Source organism: Gobio gobio, assembly GCF_949357685.1.
Source record: "Gobio gobio genome assembly, chromosome: 9".
NCBI lineage: Eukaryota > Metazoa > Chordata > Actinopteri > Cypriniformes > Gobionidae > Gobio > Gobio gobio.
This window is the reverse complement of record NC_137115.1, coordinates 54487034-54510685: the sequence shown is the minus strand read 5'-3', so window position 1 is coordinate 54510685 and position 23652 is coordinate 54487034. Positions and strand designations below refer to the sequence as shown.

The 23652-nt window shown below is 38.8% G+C and overlaps 1 protein-coding gene across 2 annotated transcripts in view; it reads right to left on the bottom strand.

Moving 5' to 3' along the window:
- Positions 1-994: 994 nt before the first annotated feature.
- Positions 995-23652, bottom strand: part of LOC307131847 (transcription initiation factor TFIID subunit 4) — a 168359-nt gene continuing 145701 nt past the window's right edge. For both annotated transcript variants that reach the window (XM_079825820.1, XM_079825821.1), the window contains one exon: positions 995-1312. In XM_079825820.1, the coding sequence (XP_079681946.1) occupies positions 1139-1312 (174 nt within the window). In that variant the 3' untranslated portion in view covers positions 995-1138. The remainder of the gene's footprint in view (positions 1313-23652) is intronic.

The window sequence follows — 23652 nt, the reverse complement described above, 5'->3', positions numbered from 1 at the left end:
TGTGCATTCTTGAATAAAAAGCGACATCTCTTCTCTGATGACGAGGGCGGGGCCACCTGTCACTCACATGAGTCCACCAATAGCAAACCACAACCATCCAATCAATTCCCCACAGCCCTAAATTTGATGTCAGTTTAACTTGGATATTCACAGGCAGCAAACCTCCCCCAATTTATACTGAAGCCAATATGGAATTGACTTAAACTGCAATTCACCAACTGGCCACAGGCTCCAAAATGGAGCAGAAACTCAGTGAGCTCATGTTAAAATGGCCAACTTTACAGCAGAAGAACACATGTTTACAGTCTGGTACAAATTATGGTTTTGGTCTATACAGCTAATTTTGCCCTTCATGACGACTGTGAGGGGGGTGAATTTATTTATAACTCATTCATTTACATGATATAAAGCCTTAAAGTTCTGCATAATTAAGGGCGTGGCCACTTTGAGTGACAGGTGGATAGCCATTTATCTGCTGTCTGTTAGTCATCGCGTCACCTCAGCTCCGCCCACGTCCCGCCTCTTTGCCTATTTTCTTTTATCTGGGAGTGATGCGCTGACAAGATGGCGACGGCCAGCTCGACCCGACTTTACCCTTCAAAACTGCTCTTCAGAATCCTATGGGTGACGTCACAGACACAACGTCCATATTTTTTTACAATCTATGGATATTCGTCGCAAGAGGGAAAGAAAGATGAGCCTCCATTTTAATGCCGTTTTTCACAACTTATAATTTTTTACTTAATTCAAGATATATTCTCTTTTGTGTTCCGCTTTTTTACTGGAAAACTAAATAAAAATACTGATGAAGAAAGTGATATTTGCAGTGTCAGACTCATTCATACACAAAAAACAAACAAACAAACAAACAAACGCTCCTCGGCTCAAAGCCGGAGACACAAGCCTTTAAATTCACTATCATAAATACAATTTACCTAATAAAGTTGAGGAGAAAACAGGAAACGTGAAGTACATTTTTTTGTCTCTTTTTTTTCCAAACCTTTTTCTATCAAAAGCAACGCTGACATCACGAGGTCACAGATACTGAATGGGGCTGAAGGCACGTCGCAGGGCTGAGAAGGAAGTGTTCGTCGGGTGCGGATCCCTCTGTAGTGTGCAGAGTTCAGTTTAGTGTACACTACTTCAGGAGCGCACGGTACAGAAGGAGAGATCTGTTGGTCTCTCGCTCCTGCTCCATGTAGAAGATGAAGTCCCTGAGATTGACACGTGTTATTCTCTGGCGGGAATACTGCCGTGACGAGCTGGAGGAGGCCGACGATCCGGCCGGAGAACCTGCCGAACTCCCCGACACCTGAGGAGAACAAAACACAATTCTCATATTAACAATTTAAGCTCTGGGACCATTTTTGTAGTCTGGTCTTACCAGACTCTCATACATTTCATTTGTTCAGAGAGTATGGCCGCTCTCCATTGACAAGTGGTCACTTCCTTGAAGGCGGGAACTCTGTTGAAGTTTAAAACTATTGGATCTGCCATAACCAATCGCTAACGTTTGGTCGTGACACATGTCATGCGCTGTTCGCCTCTGTTTCTCACATGGAAATCCGTAAAAATAACTCACCACCTCAGTGATCAAACCTAAAACTTGTGCATTGGGATTGGGATTTATTCACAGTGGAGAGTTTTGTGATGGGGAACGGCTGCTCACGTGGTTCGTAACATGATTGCTGTAAATAAAACGTCATATGCTTGGTGTGATAAGAATAAATGCTGCTGTAAATAACGGCCCAATTCAAATGTTCACGTGCTTTTCTTCTTTTTATCTTTTGAGCGGTGATGAAATATATTGCTCTTGTAAATACTTGCCAGCATTTAAAGAAACACAAGTCTAGAAATGCATCCAAATGACAGCGAAGTGCAACCGTACGGTGCTCTGCAGGGGTCAAAAAGGATATAAACAGTGAATTCTGAAGTGATATTCTTGAAAACTCAGAGATGTGGATTCAGACGGCAGTTTAATGACCACACGACCTGGTGTTTGTCTAAAGCAGTCGGTCATTCGGCCGGGGATTTTTACGCGGGTGGTGGGAGACGGATGGCAATTAAATCACTGACTAGGTCCTGTAAATTATGACAATACCTTCTGACCGCACAAGAAACAATTACCGTCCGAATAGGGCTTCAGCAACTCCTCCACCACTAACGGAGCGAGCTGGAAAATCACACTTTTCCCGGGACACAACATCATGGCCACCAACAAAACTCAGCAAAGATTGTTCTTGCTCCGGCTATAACTGGATATTCGGCAGAGGTGCCACAACGGAATGAATGGCTTTCCTCGCATCTTTCTCCGCTGCCATTACTGAACTACAACTCAAACTAGCGCACAACATCAACGTCATCGTTCTCAGCCACTCCCTCTGTTCGCTGATTGGACCGGTAAAAATTTGTTTGGAGAAAACCTAAGAATACACCGCAGTCCCAGACGGAGAACTGAAGGAAAATGAAATTGAGCAGAAGTAGGAGGGCAGAGCCATGCTACCATTTTTAGATTTGGCCAACTCAAATTGAGAAGCTTCCCTTACCCATATACAGTGTCTCTAAATACGCAATTTTGGTGTTCAACCCTTTGAAGTTACATAAAATACTGCTATAAGTGATAAACATGTAAGTATATGTTGTCTGAGCTGTATTACTGACATTATTGTAAGGGTAGGTGTAGGCGTTAAAAAACACAATCTGGTAAGTAGCGAATTTATTTATTGTTATTTTATCGTGAAATTTTAACCTCTCTTTCAACCGTTGCTGTACCCCTTCTATCCACAACTCTTCTTCTCCATCTTTAGTGTATCTCTGTGGCAGAATTTAGAGTTGGGGTACTCGGACTTCTCGGACTCGAGTCCGGACTCGAGTCCAATTTTGAATGAACTCGGACTTGTCACGCACTCGGGTGAATTTGTACTCGGACTTGACCTCGACTTGGACATTTTGGATTCGGAAAATATCCCGAGTGCAGTCGAGTCCGAGTCATGTGTAACAACAAAACCGCCATAAAACTAAGATAAGAAATTAATGAACGTCTCCCCGCTTGTGATTTTACTCCACCACACCGGCAGGCAGCAGTAGCATCATCTTATGCTTGCAGACAATACACACATCACACGGATGCAATGCGTGGCTAGGACAATGTCTTCAGAGTCAGCAATAATTTGTTTTGCTTTTGAAAATCATAAAGAATTTATTTGCATTTTATTTATTTTATTTATTAAATCCAGTAAAAAGAAGCACTCTGCGGATTGCAAATCAACTGATGTGTCTGGCACGACTTTCTACCGACATGTTCAAAGAAAACCTAGAGAAATGTAAGTTGCTTATTATAACTTTTAATACCAACTTAAATCCAAATAACTTAGGGCTGGGTGATATGACGATATATAGGCTCTGAAAGGCCTCCATTGGCACAATGCACGGTTCACTCTCAAGACCCTTAAAAGGTACTAAAGACGTCGTTACAAAGTCCATCTCACTACAGTGGTTCTACAATAACTTTATGAATCGGCGAGAATAGTTTTTGTGCGAAAAAAAAAACCTAAATAACGACTTATATAGTGATGACGATTTCAAAACACGCCCTCATGAAGCTTCGAAGCGTTATGAATCAGTGAGTCGATTCATCAGTTTGGATCGCCAAATTTCAGCAGTTTGGCGGTTTGACACGCGATCCGAATCATGATTCGACTCACTGATTCATAACGCTTCGAAGCTTCATGAGGCCGTGTTTTGAAATCATCATCACTATGCAAGTCGTTATTTAGGGTTTTTTTGCGCACAAAAACTATTCTCGCCGATTCATAAAGTTATTGTAGAACCACTGTAGTGAGATGGACTTTGTTAATTTGTGTTTTTCTTGCACTTGTAATTATAAAAGTTCTACATACAGTATATCTATGTCCATTCTAATGGTTTGAAACCATTTTTGATTGGAAACTAGTTGATCTGTTGACAAAATAAAAATGTTAAATGGCAATGGCTAGATGTAATAGTGGTATTTTTTGTTACATTTTATATTGCCATTGGTTTAATGGGTCAATTTCTAATCTTTTTTCAATTTAATTACACTCTGGACTCGAGCGGACTCGACTCGGACTCGGTCGATAAGAACTCGGACTTGAGTCCAACTCGGCCCCTTTTGGACTCGGACTTGGACTCGGACTTGATTGTTTAAGACTTGGACTTGACTCGAACTCGACAAAGGTGGACTCGGACCCAACACTAGCAGAATTACAGTGCCACACACTGGTCTGGCATGTATGCTACAGTCGGTTTCAATGGTTTGGTGTGTACGCAGATATTTCTTGGATTGGATAGGGAAAGCTCTGGCTTCTTGTGGATGTGGCCTAAGACATTCCCATATTTATGTTGATTTTCCTAATTGGCATCAAGCTCACACAAAGAATGAATCAGAAACACTGGTTTAGCTCCACATCAGTCAGAACCGCTGGCCAGAAGTATAAAACATTGGCATATCTGATGTTATTACGATCAGAAAAGGTCTTTTCTTAAACTTAAATACCAGTGGATTACTCTGAGATACTCAGTTCGCCTCAAACGGGTTTATTCTTACGATCGCATTCTCACAAGACTTCCTGTTCATCTGCTGCTTTCAAGCCTAAACCGAAGGAAAAGTCAAATAAACAAAGGGATTCTTACACAGCTGAGTCAGACCTCCATCTTTCATGAATAACAGAAAAATATCAGAAAATTCACATAACACAAACAACCAGTCGAAATAAGACCGGAAACGAAGTCTTTCTCTCCAACAGACGTCGCACAATTAGACTGATTGCGCTGGGTAAACACAAAGCACACGGAGGCCGTAATGGAAACCATCTGAGGGCATCAGAAATCCTGCATACGCCAGCGAAGGCATGGTGGCCGCTTGTGTCTCGTCTCCACCGAGCCGTCAGCGGATCTGACGGGCGGAGTGTGCTGAGGTGGGGTGAATTTAGGACAGGCAGCGCGCGGGACGCCCTCGGGGCTCAAGACCTCCAGAAGCAAGATCTGGACTCATCAGGCCAATCAGAGTTGACCTCATGTGAAAGGCAGGCATGCCTTCTGCCATGGCAATTAATGCCAATCATAGCCTGGACCAATCAAACGCATCCATCTACCTGGACACGCTGACCGGCCTCTGGCATGTGTGTGTGTGTTTGCTGAATATTCACATGCGTGCATGTGTTTGAGAGATGGAGAGGAAGGAAAACAGTTCAAGGAAGAGACAAAGGAAGAAAAGCATGCAATGTGAAATACAAATTTAGCTATAAAGCAGCTCTACAGAAGACAATAGAGTCTTTATTCAACTCAAGTCAGTTCAATGTCCATTCAAATCAGTTCAATAAGGCCGTGTGTCCACCAAAAGCGTTTTTTCACGCGACTGGCTGGAGTATTCAATTGTTTTCAATGCGAGTGCTGCGTTTTTAGAACGCCATGAGCGTACAATAATATTTCTGATGATTATTTAATTATAACAACATGCCTAATCTGAGCAAGTGAACGAGGCGCTGAGCGAGTATTTCATGCTCAAGTGTTCAGCGGTTTTTACTGGTCAAGAGTTAAAGAATGTTCAACTTTGAGTAAAATGCAGCGCTCATCACTGTCACTTTTCACCCAGCCGTCCAATCACAGTGGAGGAGGGGCGGGACAAATACAACACCGACCAACCGCCATATTCTGTGTGTGCAATGACAGCAGATGACAACATCAAGCATAACAGAACAAAATCATTTAAAACAAGAGCCAGAGAAAATACTTTACATAGTATTTATGTGTGTATGGTTCGCGGTTATATTCACTGATGATCGGGCAAAATGATACAGAAAAAACATTCCAGTCAATGGCGGGTGGATGAGAGATGAATCACTGTGTTTGTTTGATAAAGATATTTTGATAAAGAGTCCTGTAAGCGTTTCTCCAGACGCTTTCAAAACAATCCCCACATGTACTGAGGGGAGCTGAAGCTCATTAAATATGCAAATCGTATCCAATCATAGCCGTTGGCGTTTACTTCCAAGTCTTCAGTGCGGTACGCCCATCAAAACCGAGTGTTTTTCAGAGAGCCTCAAAACCAGGTCAGAAAATAGCCTATTACGATGTTTCTGAATGTAAAAACCATGCAAACGTCATAAGTTGACCTCAGACAACAGTATAACAAAATAAAGAAGCCGGTTCATGACACCTTTAAAGGAGCAGTGAGTGAATTTAGCGGCATCTAGAGGTGAGGTTGTGAATTGCAATCGCTCACCCCTCCCTTTCAAAGCACATAGAGAAGCTACAGTGGCCTACACAGGACAAAGATGTGTCGTCTGAGACAGCAGAGAGTAGCTAACGCTCTGTAGAGAAGTTTGTCCCTTTAGGGCTACCGTAGAAACATGGCGGCGCAAAATGGCGGCTTCACTGTAAGGGGACCCGCGATGTCTTACCTTAACACTGTAAAGCTGCTTTGAAACAATCTGCATTGTTAAAAGCGCTATATAAAGTTGATGTGTGTGGATAGAAACGGCTCATTCTAAGCTAAAAAAACATAACGGTCTTTACACTCCACTGAAAACATAGTTATGTTGATTATATTGCATTTCTGTCAATAGATCCAACACACTGCACCTTTAAGACACGTACACAGAGCGATAATTTTTCGGATTCGCTTGCGCACTGAAATGCCGTTGTCACTCCTGAAAGTTTGCAGTCTTTTCTCTGTGCGTTTGGCCTCAGGATCACAGATTGGCTCCGGCGCCTGCAGGGCCACACGGAGGCAGAGTAAATGATCCAAACGCAGGCAGAAAGGTCAGTCCTCCACCGGCGTTCACGTCTTTCCTCCCACTGTACGAGTCCTAAAGCCAACGCCAATAACCCAAACACAGCCCTGTTGATGTCTGTTTCCATGGAAATTCGTGCATCTCGTAACCTCACGTTAATGAGTACATAAACACAAACACACACACACACACACTCAGCTGATTCAGAGTCTCTCTCCATGGAGAGAAACACTCCGAATTACTGCTAATTTACATTTTGGGATTGTCGAATCAGTGCTGAATTTGGCAAAGGTCAATGTGGAGCTGAAGGAAGTGGAGAAGAAAAGATTGTGGGAAGGCAAAAATCCGCGAGGCAAAAAACAGCATCTGTCATTTTATCAGCGCTGAGCGCCTCGCGGGCGTAATGTCATATGACATATCCATCCGACAGCTAGCACACGGATACCTCCATACATCTATTCAGACCATTTCTGACTGCGTGCACGTGTTTCGAGCAGAGAGAGACGAGCCTGAAGACGGCGAGAGTAACAAGACGCGCCTGCCAGCTTTCTCACAACACACTGCTGATGACAATCTGCCAGCGGCACCAACACACACACAATCACACGCGCACACATACGTGTCTCCTCACCATCAGAGCACGGGAACATGTGAGGTGACGTGACCAGTAATGAGGGAATCAGACCTCCGTCCGACCGCATGTGTGTGGTCAGAGACACTGCTGCGCTTCAGCTATCTGACTTGGGCTCAGAAGGATCTGAAGAGGTTGGAATCGAGATCTGGTTACATTTACAAATTATTTTTTATGACATTTAGATTGGCAGTATGACCTTAAAATCTTTTTACAGATCAAATTTGTTGATTCATTCTACAAAAAAAGGGGGGGGAATCAATTGTAAAATGTCATGATTTCATATGATAAAATTAAATAAAAAATCCTTTAAATCTGATGAATGACAATGTAAAACATTATTTGATTTAATTAAGTTTAGATTAAATTCAATTCTGTTGAGAGACTCATTATTGCATCTTATAACAACTCTGAATTAACGAAATCCCTCAAATAATAAAACAAAATAAATAGGATGGATGGATGGATGGATGGATGAATGAATGAATGAATGAATGAATGAATGAATGAATGAATGAATGAATGAATGAATGAATTAATTAATTAATTAATTAATAGAATGATAGATGGACAGATGGATGGATGAATATATGGATTGATGGATGGAAAGATGATGGATGGATGGATGGATGGATGAATAGATGGATTGATGGATAAATAGAAGGAGGGATGATGAATAGAAGGATGTATGTATGTATGGATGGATGTATGTATGTATGGATGGATGGATTGATAGATAAATAGAAGGAGGGATGATGAATAAAAGGATGAATGAATGAATTAATAGATGGATGGATGAATGAATAGATGGATGGATGGATGGATGGATGGATGGATGGATGGATGAATAGATGAATGAATAGAAGGATGGATGGATGAATAGATGAATGAATAGATGGATGGATGGATGGATGGATGGATGGATAGAAGGATGGATGAATAGATGGATGGATGGATGGATGATGAATAGAAGGATGGATGATGGATGGATGGATGGATAAATAGAAGGAGGGATGATGAATAGAAGGATGAATGGATGAATAGAAGGATCAATGTATGGATGGATGGATGAATGTATGGATCAATGGATAAATAGAAGGAGGGATGATGAATAGAAGGAGGGATAGATGAATTAATAGATGGATGGATGAATAGAAGGATGGATGGATGGATAGATGATGAATAGAAGGATGGATGGATGGATGGATGAATAGATGGATCAATAGATAAATAGAAGGAGGGATGATGAATAGAAGGAGGGATAGATGAATGAATAGATGGATGGATGAATAGAAGGATGGATGGATGGATAGATGATGAATAGAAGGATGTATGGATGTATGGATGGATGGATGGATGGATAAATAGAAGGAGGGATGATGAATAAAAGGATGAATGAATTAATAGATGGAAGGATGAATGAATAGAAGGATGGATGGATGGATGAATAGATGAATGAATAGAAGGATGGATGGATGGATGGATGGATGGATGAATGAATAGATGAATAGATGGATGGATGGATAGAAGGATGGATGAATAGATGGATGGATGGATGAATGAATAGAAGGATGGATGGATGGATGGATGGATGGATGGATGGATGGATGGATGGATGGTGAATAGAAGGATGGATGATGGATGGATGGATGGATAAATAGAAGGAGGGATGATGAATAGAAGGATGAATGGATGAATAGAAGGATCAATGTATGGATGGATGGATGAATAGATGGATCAATGGATAAATAGAAGGAGGGATGATGAATAGAAGGAGGGATAGATGAATGAATAGATGGATGGATGAATAGAAGGATGGATGGATGGATGGATGGATAGATGATGAATAGATGGATGGATGGATGGATGGATGGATGGATGGATGAATGAATAGATGAATGAATAGAAGGATGGATGGATGAATAGATGAATGAATAGATGGATGGATGGATGGATAGAAGGATGGATGAATAGAAGGATGGATGGATGGATGGATGGATGGATGGATAGATGATGAATAGAAGGATGGATGGATTGATGGATGGATGAATAGATGGATCAATAGATAAATAGAAGGAGGGATGATGAATAGAAGGATGGATGGATAGATGAATGAATAGATGGATGGATGAATGAATAGAAGGATGGATGGATAAGTGATGTTTTATTAACAAGTTTCGGGAGGAGCACGCTCAGATAATTAAACCTAATTAAACAGGAGTGGAGCACATCAAGCTAATCAATTTAGTCAATGATAAGAGGTGTAAATATACAGCAGATTTACCTTCTTTCGTTGACCATTTTTATTTTAGCATGGACGACTTTTCCGGCAGGTCAACTGTAGGCTACAATGAATTTTGGAGCACCCATTTCCTTATTAAATGTAACATCAATACCTTACAGTAGGCTATATTGTATACCATGCTATTAACGATTATTTTAAGGCATCTTATATTTTGGGGATAGAAAAACATATCACTGCAAACTTCAAAGCTAATTTCATTAAATAAATGTGAACTTCACTTTTCAGATTCTGAGCGTTGTACGGGCTTGCACAACAATGCTTCAGTTCAGAGCAGTTCACAATCAATGAATGGCGCACATTTATGCTAAGCGAATTCTTATGAACAATGATAATGTTTTCTTTATTGTGATTAATATTGTATGTTGTATACAGGTGTAACGCATCACATACAGAGGCCGGATAGCTGACCTGAATGGTCGTAGCCAAGTGTAAGCAAACTCACGTATCTGACATTTCATGGGGTTTATCAGCGTCGATCCCACGCACACATGGGGCAGTTCGCATACACTCCATGACAACTGCCTTACTGAACAGAAAAATAAATGGCAAAGAGCAACAGCGTTCCGCCTTAAAGGAGCAGCACCTAATTCAGCGAGCGAGGTAAAGTATCCGCCTAGGCTGCTTTAGGGACCGTCTGCAAATTCACAGTGCAAATCCAATCTCAACAAACCATTCTAGTAATTTTTTACAGGGCTATGGTAAATGCCTAGCGGGCGAAATTATTTATTATATTTTGCCAATATCTCGTTTTAGACAATACCTCCCCTAATGGATGTACAGTAGGGGAGCGCGGGGCGGGTTAGTTTGAGCGCATGTTTTAACCCTTTCCACACATGCCAGAATGACGAAACTTACGTGTATTTACATTATTTAGAAAAAAAAATAGCCAAAATTAAAAAATCTCTGGAAGATATTACTGAACATGTATTTAACCATAGCAAAAGTTAATTTCTTACTTAAGTTTAGTTTTCATCTGTTTTTGGTGTTTATTTAAAATAAGACAAATCCGATATTATTTTAATCTTAAATCTGTTATTTAACAGTTGAGATGGTTCTTTAATGCTGATCTAACAGCAGAAGACACGAGTCGTGATTTAAACCCCAGTTGTGCAGATGGGGTGTGTGTTAACACTGCGTTACAATGAGCCCCTATTAGCCATTATATTCTATACTTTTATTAATTATTTTGAGAAACCATGAGAAAAGGATGAATAATGATGAGAGTTAATGTCCAGATATTATTAATTATTATTATGTTTTGAACTATGCTGTGTTTAGCGATGTGTTTGTAGTCAAACTAAAAAATGCTTATATTTTTAATGATTAAAAAATCCCATTATTTTATTTTAAAAAGTTAATAATTGTATTTCGTTTTAGTTTGTCTTGTATATATTTTTTTATTTTGATTATATCAGGTAACATTTTAAGCTGTTATTTGGTCATGTTATAATGTACCCCACCTATGGGGCATGTTGTCACATTTCACTTCTATTATTTCGGGGTAAATCAAGAAAAAAGTATACACTGTATTAATGAAACAAAACCACATAATTGTACTAGACGTGTGTTCAATTAATGTGGGAAAAAATAAATACTCTGAACCCCAAGTGGATTTACACAAACTGAGAAAGACAAAAAGCGTTGGGTTGTGCCCCGCTCTCCCTACACTAATAAAAATAAAAAAAAGGCTTTTTCATGATCCAAAGGTTGTAGTACATTCCCACAGGCCAGATTGACTCACTACAGGTGAAATTAACTGGAGTAAAGCTGGCTTGACATTGGCCATTCGATAACCGCGGTTTTAGGGACCGTCTCTATAATTACATACAACATTGGTATACATGTTTCAAACTTCAATAGCATTTGAAGAGAATGGCTAATGGTGCGTTCACACCGGACGCGATTCGCGCGAGTGATTTACATGTTAAGTCAATGCAGAGACGCGAAACGGCATTCTGCGGCGCGATTCGCGCGAATGAGGCGGCGAGATTCGCGCGATTCGCGCGATTGAGGCGGCGTGAAGGACGCGAATTGAGCGTTTTGAACGCGCGATTCGCGCGAATCGCTCAAGTTGAAAAATCTGAACTTTGGCGGATATTTCGCGCCGCGTTAACCAATCAGGAGCTTGCTCTAGTAGTGACAACAATGAGGAGAAAATCTGTATATTAATATCTGGTTCAGACAATATGATTATCACTGTGATAACATTAAATGACATGAAACACAACCCAGTCTCTTTTTGTTAAATGCAAGTTTATGTATGATCGATAATACAAAAGTATCAGTTAATGTATAACAAGCTATACATGAAATAAAGCAAACAATGCAGTCAAACATTCAAAGTCAGTGCTAGTCGGCTAACGTTACAACTGCAACGTACAGTTATAGCCTAAAAATATAAAGTAATGAAACTTATCTTTGCCCTCAGCCTAAACGATTTGCCAGGGAACAAATTATAGATCCATGAGACCAAAGATCGGCCGTTACAAGACGAATTATAGCTCGAGACACACCACAGAGACATCAGAGCCAGCGGCAGACGGCAGAAGGACTGGCCGAGGAAAGGTTGCCCTCGCCGGCTTTCACGTGCGCTGAGCGCGCTGTCCACTGGAGCTCACAGCTCCGACAACGGCAGATAAAATGTTCAAATAGGCACTGTTTATGTAAATAAACCAAAGATTTGAGCTTTAAGCAACTACATTATCGACTGAAAAAGTCTTAAAACTACGTTTTGTCACACATTAACAGTAGATATGAACAAAAAAAAAAGACATGTAAACACAGCCCATGTCAGCCATTTCTCAACGAGACGAGCTGCTGGCGGAAGCCCCGCCCATGACGCGAATTCGCATCTGTTGTGCAGTGAATGTCACGCGCGATTCGCGCGAGTAAACTCAAAATGTACACGCGTCCACCTTCGCGCGATTAGCAAATAAACTGTCAAATCACATGAAAATATGGATATTTATTTCACTAGGCTACTGTATGGGCTCATACACAAAATATGCAAGATTTAAATGGAGAAACACTTGCATTCCACTTCTCTTATAACATGCCGTTCGAATTTCCCCCCTCTTTCAATCACCTCAATTGTTTCCTACCTTAATACTGTTAAGGACCTCAAAGTTGGGTCCATCAAAGGCTACCTGAGCGGCGTTTAATTTTGCCCAGAGAACTCCCTGCCCAGAGAATTCACAAACCTCCCTCCTGATCGACGGTATTCAGCGATCACAGCCCACCCACCCCGACAGCAAATAACCCATAACACTAGACATTCTCACAAAATGTCTCCATACCCTTCGTACAGGTTACCAGCCCCTCAGTGCAGCCGGCACACTCAACATCGCTTGTTTTAGCTTTTTCGGGTTCTTAGGATGCTCACAAATCGCGATCACTTCCAAATTCGACCCTAACATCCACCCCACTATCTCAGACCTATCAGAACTCGATGGCGAAACCATATCATACTTAATCGAATGAAGCAAGACAGACCAAACTTTCATGAATATTTCAAAATCCCGTTTCAACAACCAAACTGTTCTTGCGTACCTCCAAATTAGGAAATCTCAGGCTAATCTCCTTTTCATACACTCAAAAAAATAATTCAAGCCCTTCATAGATGTTGGCCTTCATAGACATTTAAATTCTGTTCACTTTACTTAAACATATCTAATTTTGTCACAACTTAATTTAATTGTGTTCAATCAACCTAATATTTTTAAAACTGAAGTTTACTTAATTCAGTTGTGTTAAAACTACATTAAATATTTGTGTTGACATAACTAACTGGGCAGTTCCCAGCATGCTTTGCAAGGGACTCCATTAGGAGAGTAAATTTAGGGATTAGAGTGTTATTTATATGTTTTTCTGTAAAGGGAATGATGTTGTTAGTAATGTTAGTGTTTAATGTTCAGTTATGTTGGACATTTAGAGAGGTTTCTGTAATGTTTTTTTAATTTTGTGGTTACCGTTATTCTGAAGAGTGGCACTCAGTGATCTATGCTAATGTCAAACCTCTTTTCTTATATATTCATTATATACATTGTGTATGATGATGAATGAAACTGCTTATAATTGATTTTCCAATTAATTTTTTTAATATAAGTTTGACAAGAAAAAAAAGTAATGTTATACGTATATAAATATCAATTAAACTATTAGATAAAATTGAGTTGGACCAACTCAATTACATTTCATTGTATGAATTAGTTTTTTATGAGTTGGGGTTACACATAATTATTGGATGGAAAACCTTCCCTCAGGTAAATTGAGTTTGTCCAATGAGTTATTTTTTTGAGTGTGCATGTTCATTTAACTTAACCGATTTAAGTTACAGGGAAGCAATTCCACTGATTTAGTTCAACATTACTATTTCACATAGATTCTTCCCCATTCAGTTGTGTTGTCCCAACACAAGGAGTTTACATAGATTAGAAAAATTCCATTAATGTTAATAAAAAGCAATTTGCTTGTGTGGAACCACTGTCCATAATTAAATTAAGTAAGTGTAGATACCTCCAACAAACCCATGACATGCTTCTGGATCCAAAACAAAACTGTTCTCCAGCAATCAGGCACCTCAGCACAACATTTTTCAAGTCACTCCTTTCACATAGGAGCCACATTCACCAGCTAGTAGGCGATGTGAGCTCCTGTCAGAGGCAACCCTCCTGGTCAGGTGGTTCCAAGCCACGCTACTCCTCATTTATCGGCTGGTAGGGCTTTTCCCGTCTGATACAGTGAGCCGTGGCCTCCCATTGGATGTCGCAAGAGCCTTCCCAATCGGTCGTTCCAAAACAAGGCTGCTCCCAGTCCATCAGCCAGTAGGGCCCTCCTGGTCAAGCAACCCAGCTTATCAAAACGCCGGCCCACCAATTCTCTGTGTATTTGGGGGTTTCTGGTGGCTGTCCTCTGCTTTTAGCATTTTGGGGGACACTCTGGGTTCGGGCCAAAATTCCTCCCCCTCCCCCGGACAGCAAACCAAATACACATAATCTTTACTCTATTTAATTTGAAATTTGATGTAAGTGTGAACTCGTGAAATAGAAGGAGGGATGGATGAATAGAAGGATGGATGGATCGATGGATGGATAAATAGAAGGAGGGATGATGAATAGAAGAAGGGATAGATGAATAGAAGGATGAATGAATGAATAGAAAGATAAATGAATGAATAGAAGGATGGATGAATGGATGGATGAAAAGATGGATCAATGGATAAATAGAAGGAGGGATGGATGAATAGAAGGATGGATAGATGAATGAAAAGATGGATGGATGAATAGATGATGAATTGAAGGATGGATGATTGATGGATGGATGGATGGATGGATGATGAATAGAAGGATAGATGGATTGATGGATGGATGAAAAGATGGATCAATTGATAAATTGAAGGAGGGATGGATGAATTGAAGAAGGGATAGATGAATAGTAGGATGGATGGATGGATGATGGATAGATGGATGGATGAAAAGATGGATCAAAGGATAAAAAGAAGGAGGGATTGATGAATTGAAGAAGGGGTAGATGAATAGAAGGATGGATAGATGAATGAAAAGATGGATGGATAAATAGATGATGAATTGAAGGATGGATGATTGATGGATGGATGAATAGATGGATGAATAGAAGTATGGATGGATGGATGGATGAATAGATGGATGGATGGATGAATAGATGGATGGATGAAAAGAAGTATGGATGGATGAATAGAAGTATGGATGGATGGATGGATGGATGGATGGATGAATAGAAGGATGGATGGATGAATAGATGGATGGATGGATGAATAGATGGATGGATGAATAGATGGATGGATGGATGGATGAATAGATGGATGGATGAATAGAAGTATGGATGAATGGATGGATGGATGAATAGAAGGATTGATGGATGAATAGATGGATGGATGAATAGAAGTGTGGATGAAAAGATGAATAGAAGGATTGATGGATGAATAGATGGATGGGTGGATGAACAGATAGAGGGATGGATGGATGGATGAATAGAAGATGAATAGATAAATAGAAGTATGGATGGATGGATGGATGGATGAATAGAAGTATGGATGGATGGATGGATGGATGAATAGAAGGATTGATGGATGAATAGATGGATGGATGAATAGAAGTGTGGATGAAAAGATGAATAGAAGGATTGATGGATGAATAGATGGATGGGTGGATGAACAGATAGAGGGATGGATGGGTGGATGAACAGATAGAGGGATGGATGGATGGATGAATAGAAGATGAATAGATAAATAGAAGTATGGATGGATGGATGAATAGAAGTATGGAAGTATGGATGGATGAATAGAAGGATTGATGGATGAATAGATGGATGGATGAATAGAAGTGTGGATGAAAAGAGGAATAGAAGGATGGAGCATGTGTGTTTGGGTGAGACTGTGGATGGCAGATCAGGCCCAGCCGATGACAGTGAGCCGATCACAGCCTGTGTGAGCTGAGCTTCCTCCGTGTGGAGCTCATGGGCAGGGCCAGATCAGCTCCGCGGCCACTTCCGGTTAATAACGAGTGTTCTGCAGCCGCTCCGTCTCAGACTCTCAGACTCGCTGATGGCTTGGCGCTGGCAGAGGCTGAAGGTTGAATTTGCTCCGAGTCCATCTTCCGCTGGTTTCTGCTGATCCTGTGTTTCTGAGTGGCGGGAAGCAGGAGCCCTTGATGCTGGAGCCAATATTGGACTTGGCTGCGGTTTCACCTCAGGGCTACAGGTTAATGGTCCACTTTGCCAGAAACACACACACATGCACACACATTACCAATACTGCCATCTCAGCAAACACACCAAGAGAAGGCAACTAAATATGAAGCGATAGATGGAATCCGAGAGAAACGAGAGACTGAGAGAACAAACGGATGAATTCTGACAGCGGGACAGTGAACGCTTTATATGTGGTAGATTGATTTGAGGATCAGGGACTATAATACTGAAGTCTGGAGAACACAGCGGCTGATACACACACACACACACACACACACACACACACACACACACACACACACACACACACACACACACACACACACACAGAATAAATCATTAAGAAATATAAAAAAATGTATAGAATAAATATAAAATGCACAAATATATAGACAGTAAAAATATATTTGTATTTTGTGTAAATTGGTGATACTTTTTTTCAGGATCCTTTGATGAATAGAAAGTTTAATGAACATTAAAAAATAAAGCAATTATTAAATATAGACATATTTTGCAACATTATAAATGGCTTCCGTGTCAACTTTGGTCAATTTAATGCACCTTTGATGAATTTTTTTTAAATCTTACCACAGATGTTTGAATGGTTTATATATATACAAACATTGACATAATAATTGTTCCTAAAATTAAACTGCCACAAATCTCACAAAATACCAAGAAACAGTTCAGGCCAAAATCAAAACAAAAAATTTATATAAAAAGGATATTTTGTATTGTGATATTATTTTCATGACAGGTACACACATTTTCTTCCCAAACTCATTACTACTTTTCACTGTAATATGAACCAAAAATAAAAAATTAAGCGTTGCAAAAAATATAAAATAATAAAATAAAATAAAATAAAATAAACTGAAATAATGAAATAAAATAAAATAAACTTAAATAATAAAATAAAATAAACTGAAATAATGAAATTAAATAAAATGAAATAATAAAATAAAATGAAATGAAGTGAAATAAAATTAAATAATGAAATTAAATACAATTAAATAATGAAATTAAATTAAATGAAACAAAATAAAATTGCATTAAATAATGAAATTAAGTTAAATAAAATGAAATAATGAAATTAAATTAAATAATTAAATAATGAAATAAAATGAAATAAAAAAATAAAATAAAATTACATTAAATAAAGAAATTAAATTAAATAATGAAATTAAATAAAATAATGAAATGAAATTATGAAATAAAATAATTAAATAAAATAATTTAAAAAAATTAAATGACGAAAAAAAATTAAATAAAATTACATTAAATAATGAAATTAAGTGAAATAAAATTAAATAATGAAATTAAATTAAATAAAGAAATTAAATTAAATAATGACATTTTATTTTTTTATTTGATTTAATTTAATTATTTCATTAATTTAATTTTATTATTTTATTTTATTTTATTTTATTTTATTTTATTTTATTTTATTTTATTTTATTTTATTTTATTTTATTTTATTTTATTTTATTATTTCATTTCTTTTTCATTTCATTATTTTATTTTATTTTATTTTATTTAAATTAATTTCATAATTTAATTTAATTTAATTGTATTTTTTAATTTTATTTCATTTAAATAAAATGAAATTAAATAAAAAATAATACAATAAAATGAAATAATAAATAATAAAAAAAATTATTAAATTAAATAATGAAATTAAATTAAATAAATAAATAAAATAATGTAATGAAATGAAATGAAAGCTAAATAGGCTTCATGTTTTTATGCACAATACTTCTTCCTCATTTTGTGGTGAAAGGTGACCTAGGCATGTATTCAACCAAAACGTTGGATAAAACCAGACAAACTCGAGCAGCACAGCAAACGTTCACCGTCATCCAGGGTCTGAGAATGACTTCAGACAGGATGACTTCTGAGTTTCCATTAGGACTTCAGCGCTCTCTCGTTCTCACTGTCATCAGGAGTGTGTGAGCGCGGCCCTCCCATCATGTCAGAGCGTCTGAGGCCGAGCCAAGAGCCAAAGCTTTCCCACATGTCTAGCTCCAGTTGCATTAGAGCGACCCCGGCCTCCCCTCTCCCCACGCTCAGAGCGCCCGCACCAGCCTCGCCGCGGGGCCCGAACCGGCAACGGCCATTAATTAAGACCAGAAATTCCCTCTCACTTTTCCTCTCCTCCTCCTTTGCCAGGAGAAAAGGCCGATGAGGACATTTTGAAAGAGTTAGCAGATGTTGAGTGATTAGCCCGAGGCGTTTTCGACATCGCCCGGGTGATGTATTTGATGTGGAGTTTATTCAGCTCCAATAAACGTATAAAGAATTACAATAATAATTCACAGATGTATATTGCGCGGATTATACGTGGAGCCCTCGCTTTGAACCGCGCCACGGCAGCCAAGAGTAACAAAGGCAGGAGAAAAGGATGAAGACGGCTTTGTTTTGGGGCTTTCTGCTAATCAAAGGGTCAGAGAAGATTGAGAGAGCTGTTCTAACACACACCTTTATAATATTCAGTTTGCTTTGGTGAAACTCGTTCAATAGTGAATGTGCTAAACTATGAAAATACTAGCTGGGGTCCATCAATTGCTTAGAAAATAGTACTATGGTGGAATATGTGTGTGTGTGTTATATCTGCCACCTTATCGGTATCGGCTGATATATGTTCATTTTTAATGTTATCGTTATTGGACCATAAAGAAAATTTGTCCGATATATTAAAGCCGATAAATAATGGATTATTTCCTTGAGCTGAGACACTTTTTTGTCATATAGGCTACATAAATTTATAATGAGAACATTATGATTGTGTGTTTGGAGCATGGCTTTAATGGTGAGACTTTTGTTTTTGTAATCAGACTCTCAAAAATGATATAAAGATTTGAATTTAGATTTATCTGCAAATATATCGGTTATCAGCTTTCAAATATGAATAATTATTGGTTATCGGCCATAATTTTCATATCGGTGTATCCGTATGTTTAACATCATATCAGATATTGTCTTTCAAATATTAATAATTATTGGTATCGGCCGTAATTTTGATTTCAGTGCATCTGTTGTTTAAACATATCAGTTTTCGGCTTTCAAATATGAATAACTATTGGTATCGGCCATAATTTTCATATCAGTGCATCCGTATGTTTAATATCATATCAGTTATTGTCTTTCAAATATGAATAATTATCGGTATTGGCCATCATTTTCATATCAGTGCATCCGTATGTTTAACATCATATCAGTTATTGTCTTTCAAATATGAATAATTATCGGTTATCGGTATCGGACATAATTTTCATATCAGTGCATCCGTATGTTTAACATCATATCAGTTATTGTCTTTCAAATATGAATAATTCTCAGTATCGTCCATAATTTTCGTATCGGTGCATCCGTATGTTTAACATCATATAAATTATTGTCTTTCAAATATGAATAATTATCGGTTATCGGTATCAGCCAAAATTTTCATATCAGTGCATTCCTATGTTTAACATCATATCAGTTATTGTCTTTCAAATATGAATAATTATAGGTAACGGCCATCATTTTCATATCGGTGTGTCTGTATGTTTAACATCATATCACTTATTGTCTTTCAAATATGAATAATTATCGGTTATCGGTATCGGGCAAAATATCAGTGCATTCTTATGTTTAACATCATATCAGTTATTGTCTTTCAAATATGACTAATTATCGGTATCAGCCTTAATTTTCACATCAGTGTATCCATTTGTTTAACATCATATCAGTTATTGTCTTTCAAATATGAATAATTATCGATATCGGCCATAATTTTCATATCGGTGCATCCGTATGTTTAAACATCATATCAGTTATTGTCTTTCAAATATGAATAATTATCGGTATCGGCCATAATTTTCATATCAGTGTATCCATTTGTTTAACATCATATCAGTTATTGTCTTTCAAATATGAATAATTATTGGTATCGGCCATCATTTTTTATATCAGTGTATCCGTATGTTTAACATCATATCAGTTATTGACTTTCAAATATGAATAATTATTGGTATCGGCCATCATTTTTTATATCAGTGTATCCGTATGTTTAACATCATATCAGTTATTGACTTTCAAATATGAATAATTATTGGTATCGGCCATAATTTTCATATCAGATCATTCCTATGTTTAACATCATATCAGTTTTTTTTTTTTACATATATAAAAAATTATCGGTTATCGGTATTGGCCATAATTTTCATATTAGTGCATCCATATGTTTAAGATTTATGTTATTGTCTTGGTCTCTGGTGAGGCTTGTAAAATGAAAATGCTAATTGGGGTCCTTCACTCGCTTCAAAAATAGTGCTATGGTAAATGGGTAACACTGTTACATATGTTATATGCAGTAACTCTAATAATAACTAAAACTTATGCATAATTACATGCAAGTAACCCTAAACGAAACCAAACCCTAATCCTAACCATATAGTACATAAGTACATGTAGTTCCTTAAATAGTATAATTACAGTGTAACAAAGACACCTTAAAATATAGTGTATAATGAATACAGCTTTACAATGAGATTACAATTTATGTGCTCGTATTAATTGAGTTTTAAATATATGTATATGCTGTGGTACTAAACACTGATAGTCAAAGACAGTTCACCATAGTATTAGGTCCAAAATATATTTAGGCCTCATGGTCCAAAACAGGCTGAATGTGCAATTTCAAGGGGAAAAAAAGCTGCAATATCAAAGAGCAAGTCAGCTCATATTTGTTGCTGTATTAGATTTGATGTAGCTTAAATACTGGAAAAGAGAAACACAGGGTTGTGCTCGTCTGATCTTGATGAAAAATGGCAGAATTACATTCAAAACAAACAACTGCAATTCGCTGCCCAACTAAAGAGCAACAAATCTCAAAAATGGCGGGCTGGTAAGCATCTTAATGCCTGACATAAAACACAAGGAAAAACACGGCCATGGCGATGCATAGCAACTGCAGAATTTCAGTCAAGGAGAAAGAAGGCGAAGAAAAAAAAAACACCTTATTACTTCTAACTCCTGCAAGCCATTTTGGTCTCCAAAGGTTTCAGAGCGCCCGAGGCGCAGTGTCTGCAGTGTTTCGGGAAATGACTTGCCTTCGCACGAACACGGCTATGTTCTGCAGCAGCCGCGCTCTCAGCATCCCCTCTCACTCGCTCCTTAACCCTTTCCTGCCTCGCTCAGCACTGACTCACAGACACCGAGCTCTCCGTGCGAGCAGCCCTGTCGCATTGTTTCGCTTCACACCCACATAAACGGCTCCTCGCGAGCATCTTGTTTGGCTACTTAAGCATGTGAAAACAAACATGGCGATGAAGAACGGCCACGAGGTCATGTGCGACGGACAGGAGACAGAGAGAGAGAGAGAGAGAGAGACGTGCACACTCACTCAAGAGTGTGGATTAAATCGGCAAACTCGTTGACACAACACATAATTAAAACATCTCGCTGGAGGTCAGGAATTTTCTAATTAGTAGACAAAGCTGCAACAGCGATCGCCTTGAGTCGGAGCGTCCACAGGTTACTCAGGCTCGAGATGAAAGCGCTCCCCGAAGCGCATCTCCGAAGGGGTCATCCAGCTAAACGCCCGGAAACTTCCCTGGCAAACAAACTTTCCTTGCTAGGAAACTTCCCCGTCCCTCGCTTTTCAGAGCCCGAGAGCAACAGAGTAGCTAGACGCCGAACAAAAGGGCTAATTAGCAGTCATTATTTTTCTAGCAAACACAAGTTTTGAGGGGAACACGGTGAAACTGAGCAGGAACTATAATTAACTGGAAGTTCGTTCGGGGGGGGAGATCAGAAAGTTCCTCTCAGAACCGGCTGTAATGTGACTATTTATTCCTCTAAACAGAGCAGTCGTCTAGAAACAAACTCTTTTGAGCCGACAGAGTTGCGTGAAGATAAACAGGGGAACACGACCCGAGCACATGCGAGCCAATCGTGGCATTTTCCATTTGACCCGGATCTCCTCTGACTCAACGCAGAAAAACTCACGGCCCATTAAAAGGAGAACGAGCATCTTTGTGGAACTTTAAAAAGTGCTGCATTAAAAATTGAAAGCGTTTCACATGTAAAACGAACCCAATTAGAGTTCCAACGGGAAGTCGGCGTAATGAGTATCGAGTCTAAACGACGGTCCCGCTAATGAGGCCTTGTTGGTTTTGCCGTCCTCGCATTTTAAACGCCGTGGCGGGGAGTCATTTCTACGGCTGTTTTAAAATTTAATTGAAGGAGGAGCTAAAGATAACAACGGGAAAGTTAAAAGAGCGATGCGTCGCAGGAGGTTCCCAAACGCCACTTCCAAACACTTTTTGATGTCTTTGTGAAAGTGAACTACAGCACTTGGCAGAAAAACACTTGAACCCAAGAACCTCCAACGAGGGTGACCTGACAGAAGGAAAACAGTCTCTAATAGGGTCGTTACGGGAAAGCGCGGAGTTATTTTTGAGCATGAAAAAAGCCTGTTCGCCGAGCATCAAAACGTTCTTTTAACGCTGATGTGGCGACCGAGGCCCGCACATCAAGACAATGATCCACCCAGAGCTGTCAAATGTGTCTCGGCAAAGACTCAAAACATCTCACTCCAGATGAATAAAGCATGCGCACACACACCACGGAGAGCTCGTGAGCGTTTTAAAAAGCTTCAGAAGAGCCAAACCGTTTGCCCTCCACGAGATCTACTTCTCTTCAACATTTGTGTGTACTGGGAGAGACTCTTTAGGTCGTCAACTTCTCAAACTTTTGTTAATGCAATAATACGACTGCGTCCCAGAAAAGAACAAAGACTCTTAAGGGCCTCACATCAACGATCCCCAAAGAACTGAACTCAGCTGCCGGTGTTGTGTTGCATGCAGGTCAAACGGTGTAATTATGCTTTTATAAGACATACAGTAAAATTGTGAAATATTATTACAATCTTAAACAGCTGTTTTCAATGTGAATATATGCTCAAATGTAATTTATATCCTGTGATCAAAGCTGAATTTATCATCATTACTCCAGTCTTCAGTGTCACATGATCCTTCAGAAATCATTCTAATATGAGGATTTGCTGCTCAATAAACATTTATGATTATTATCAATGTTGAAAAGTTGTGCTGTAAAACGTAATATTTTATATTATGTTTTTATTCAGCAAGGATGCAATAAATTGATCAGAAATTACAGTAATGACATTTATAATGTTGCAAGATATTATATTTCAAACAAATGCTGTTCTT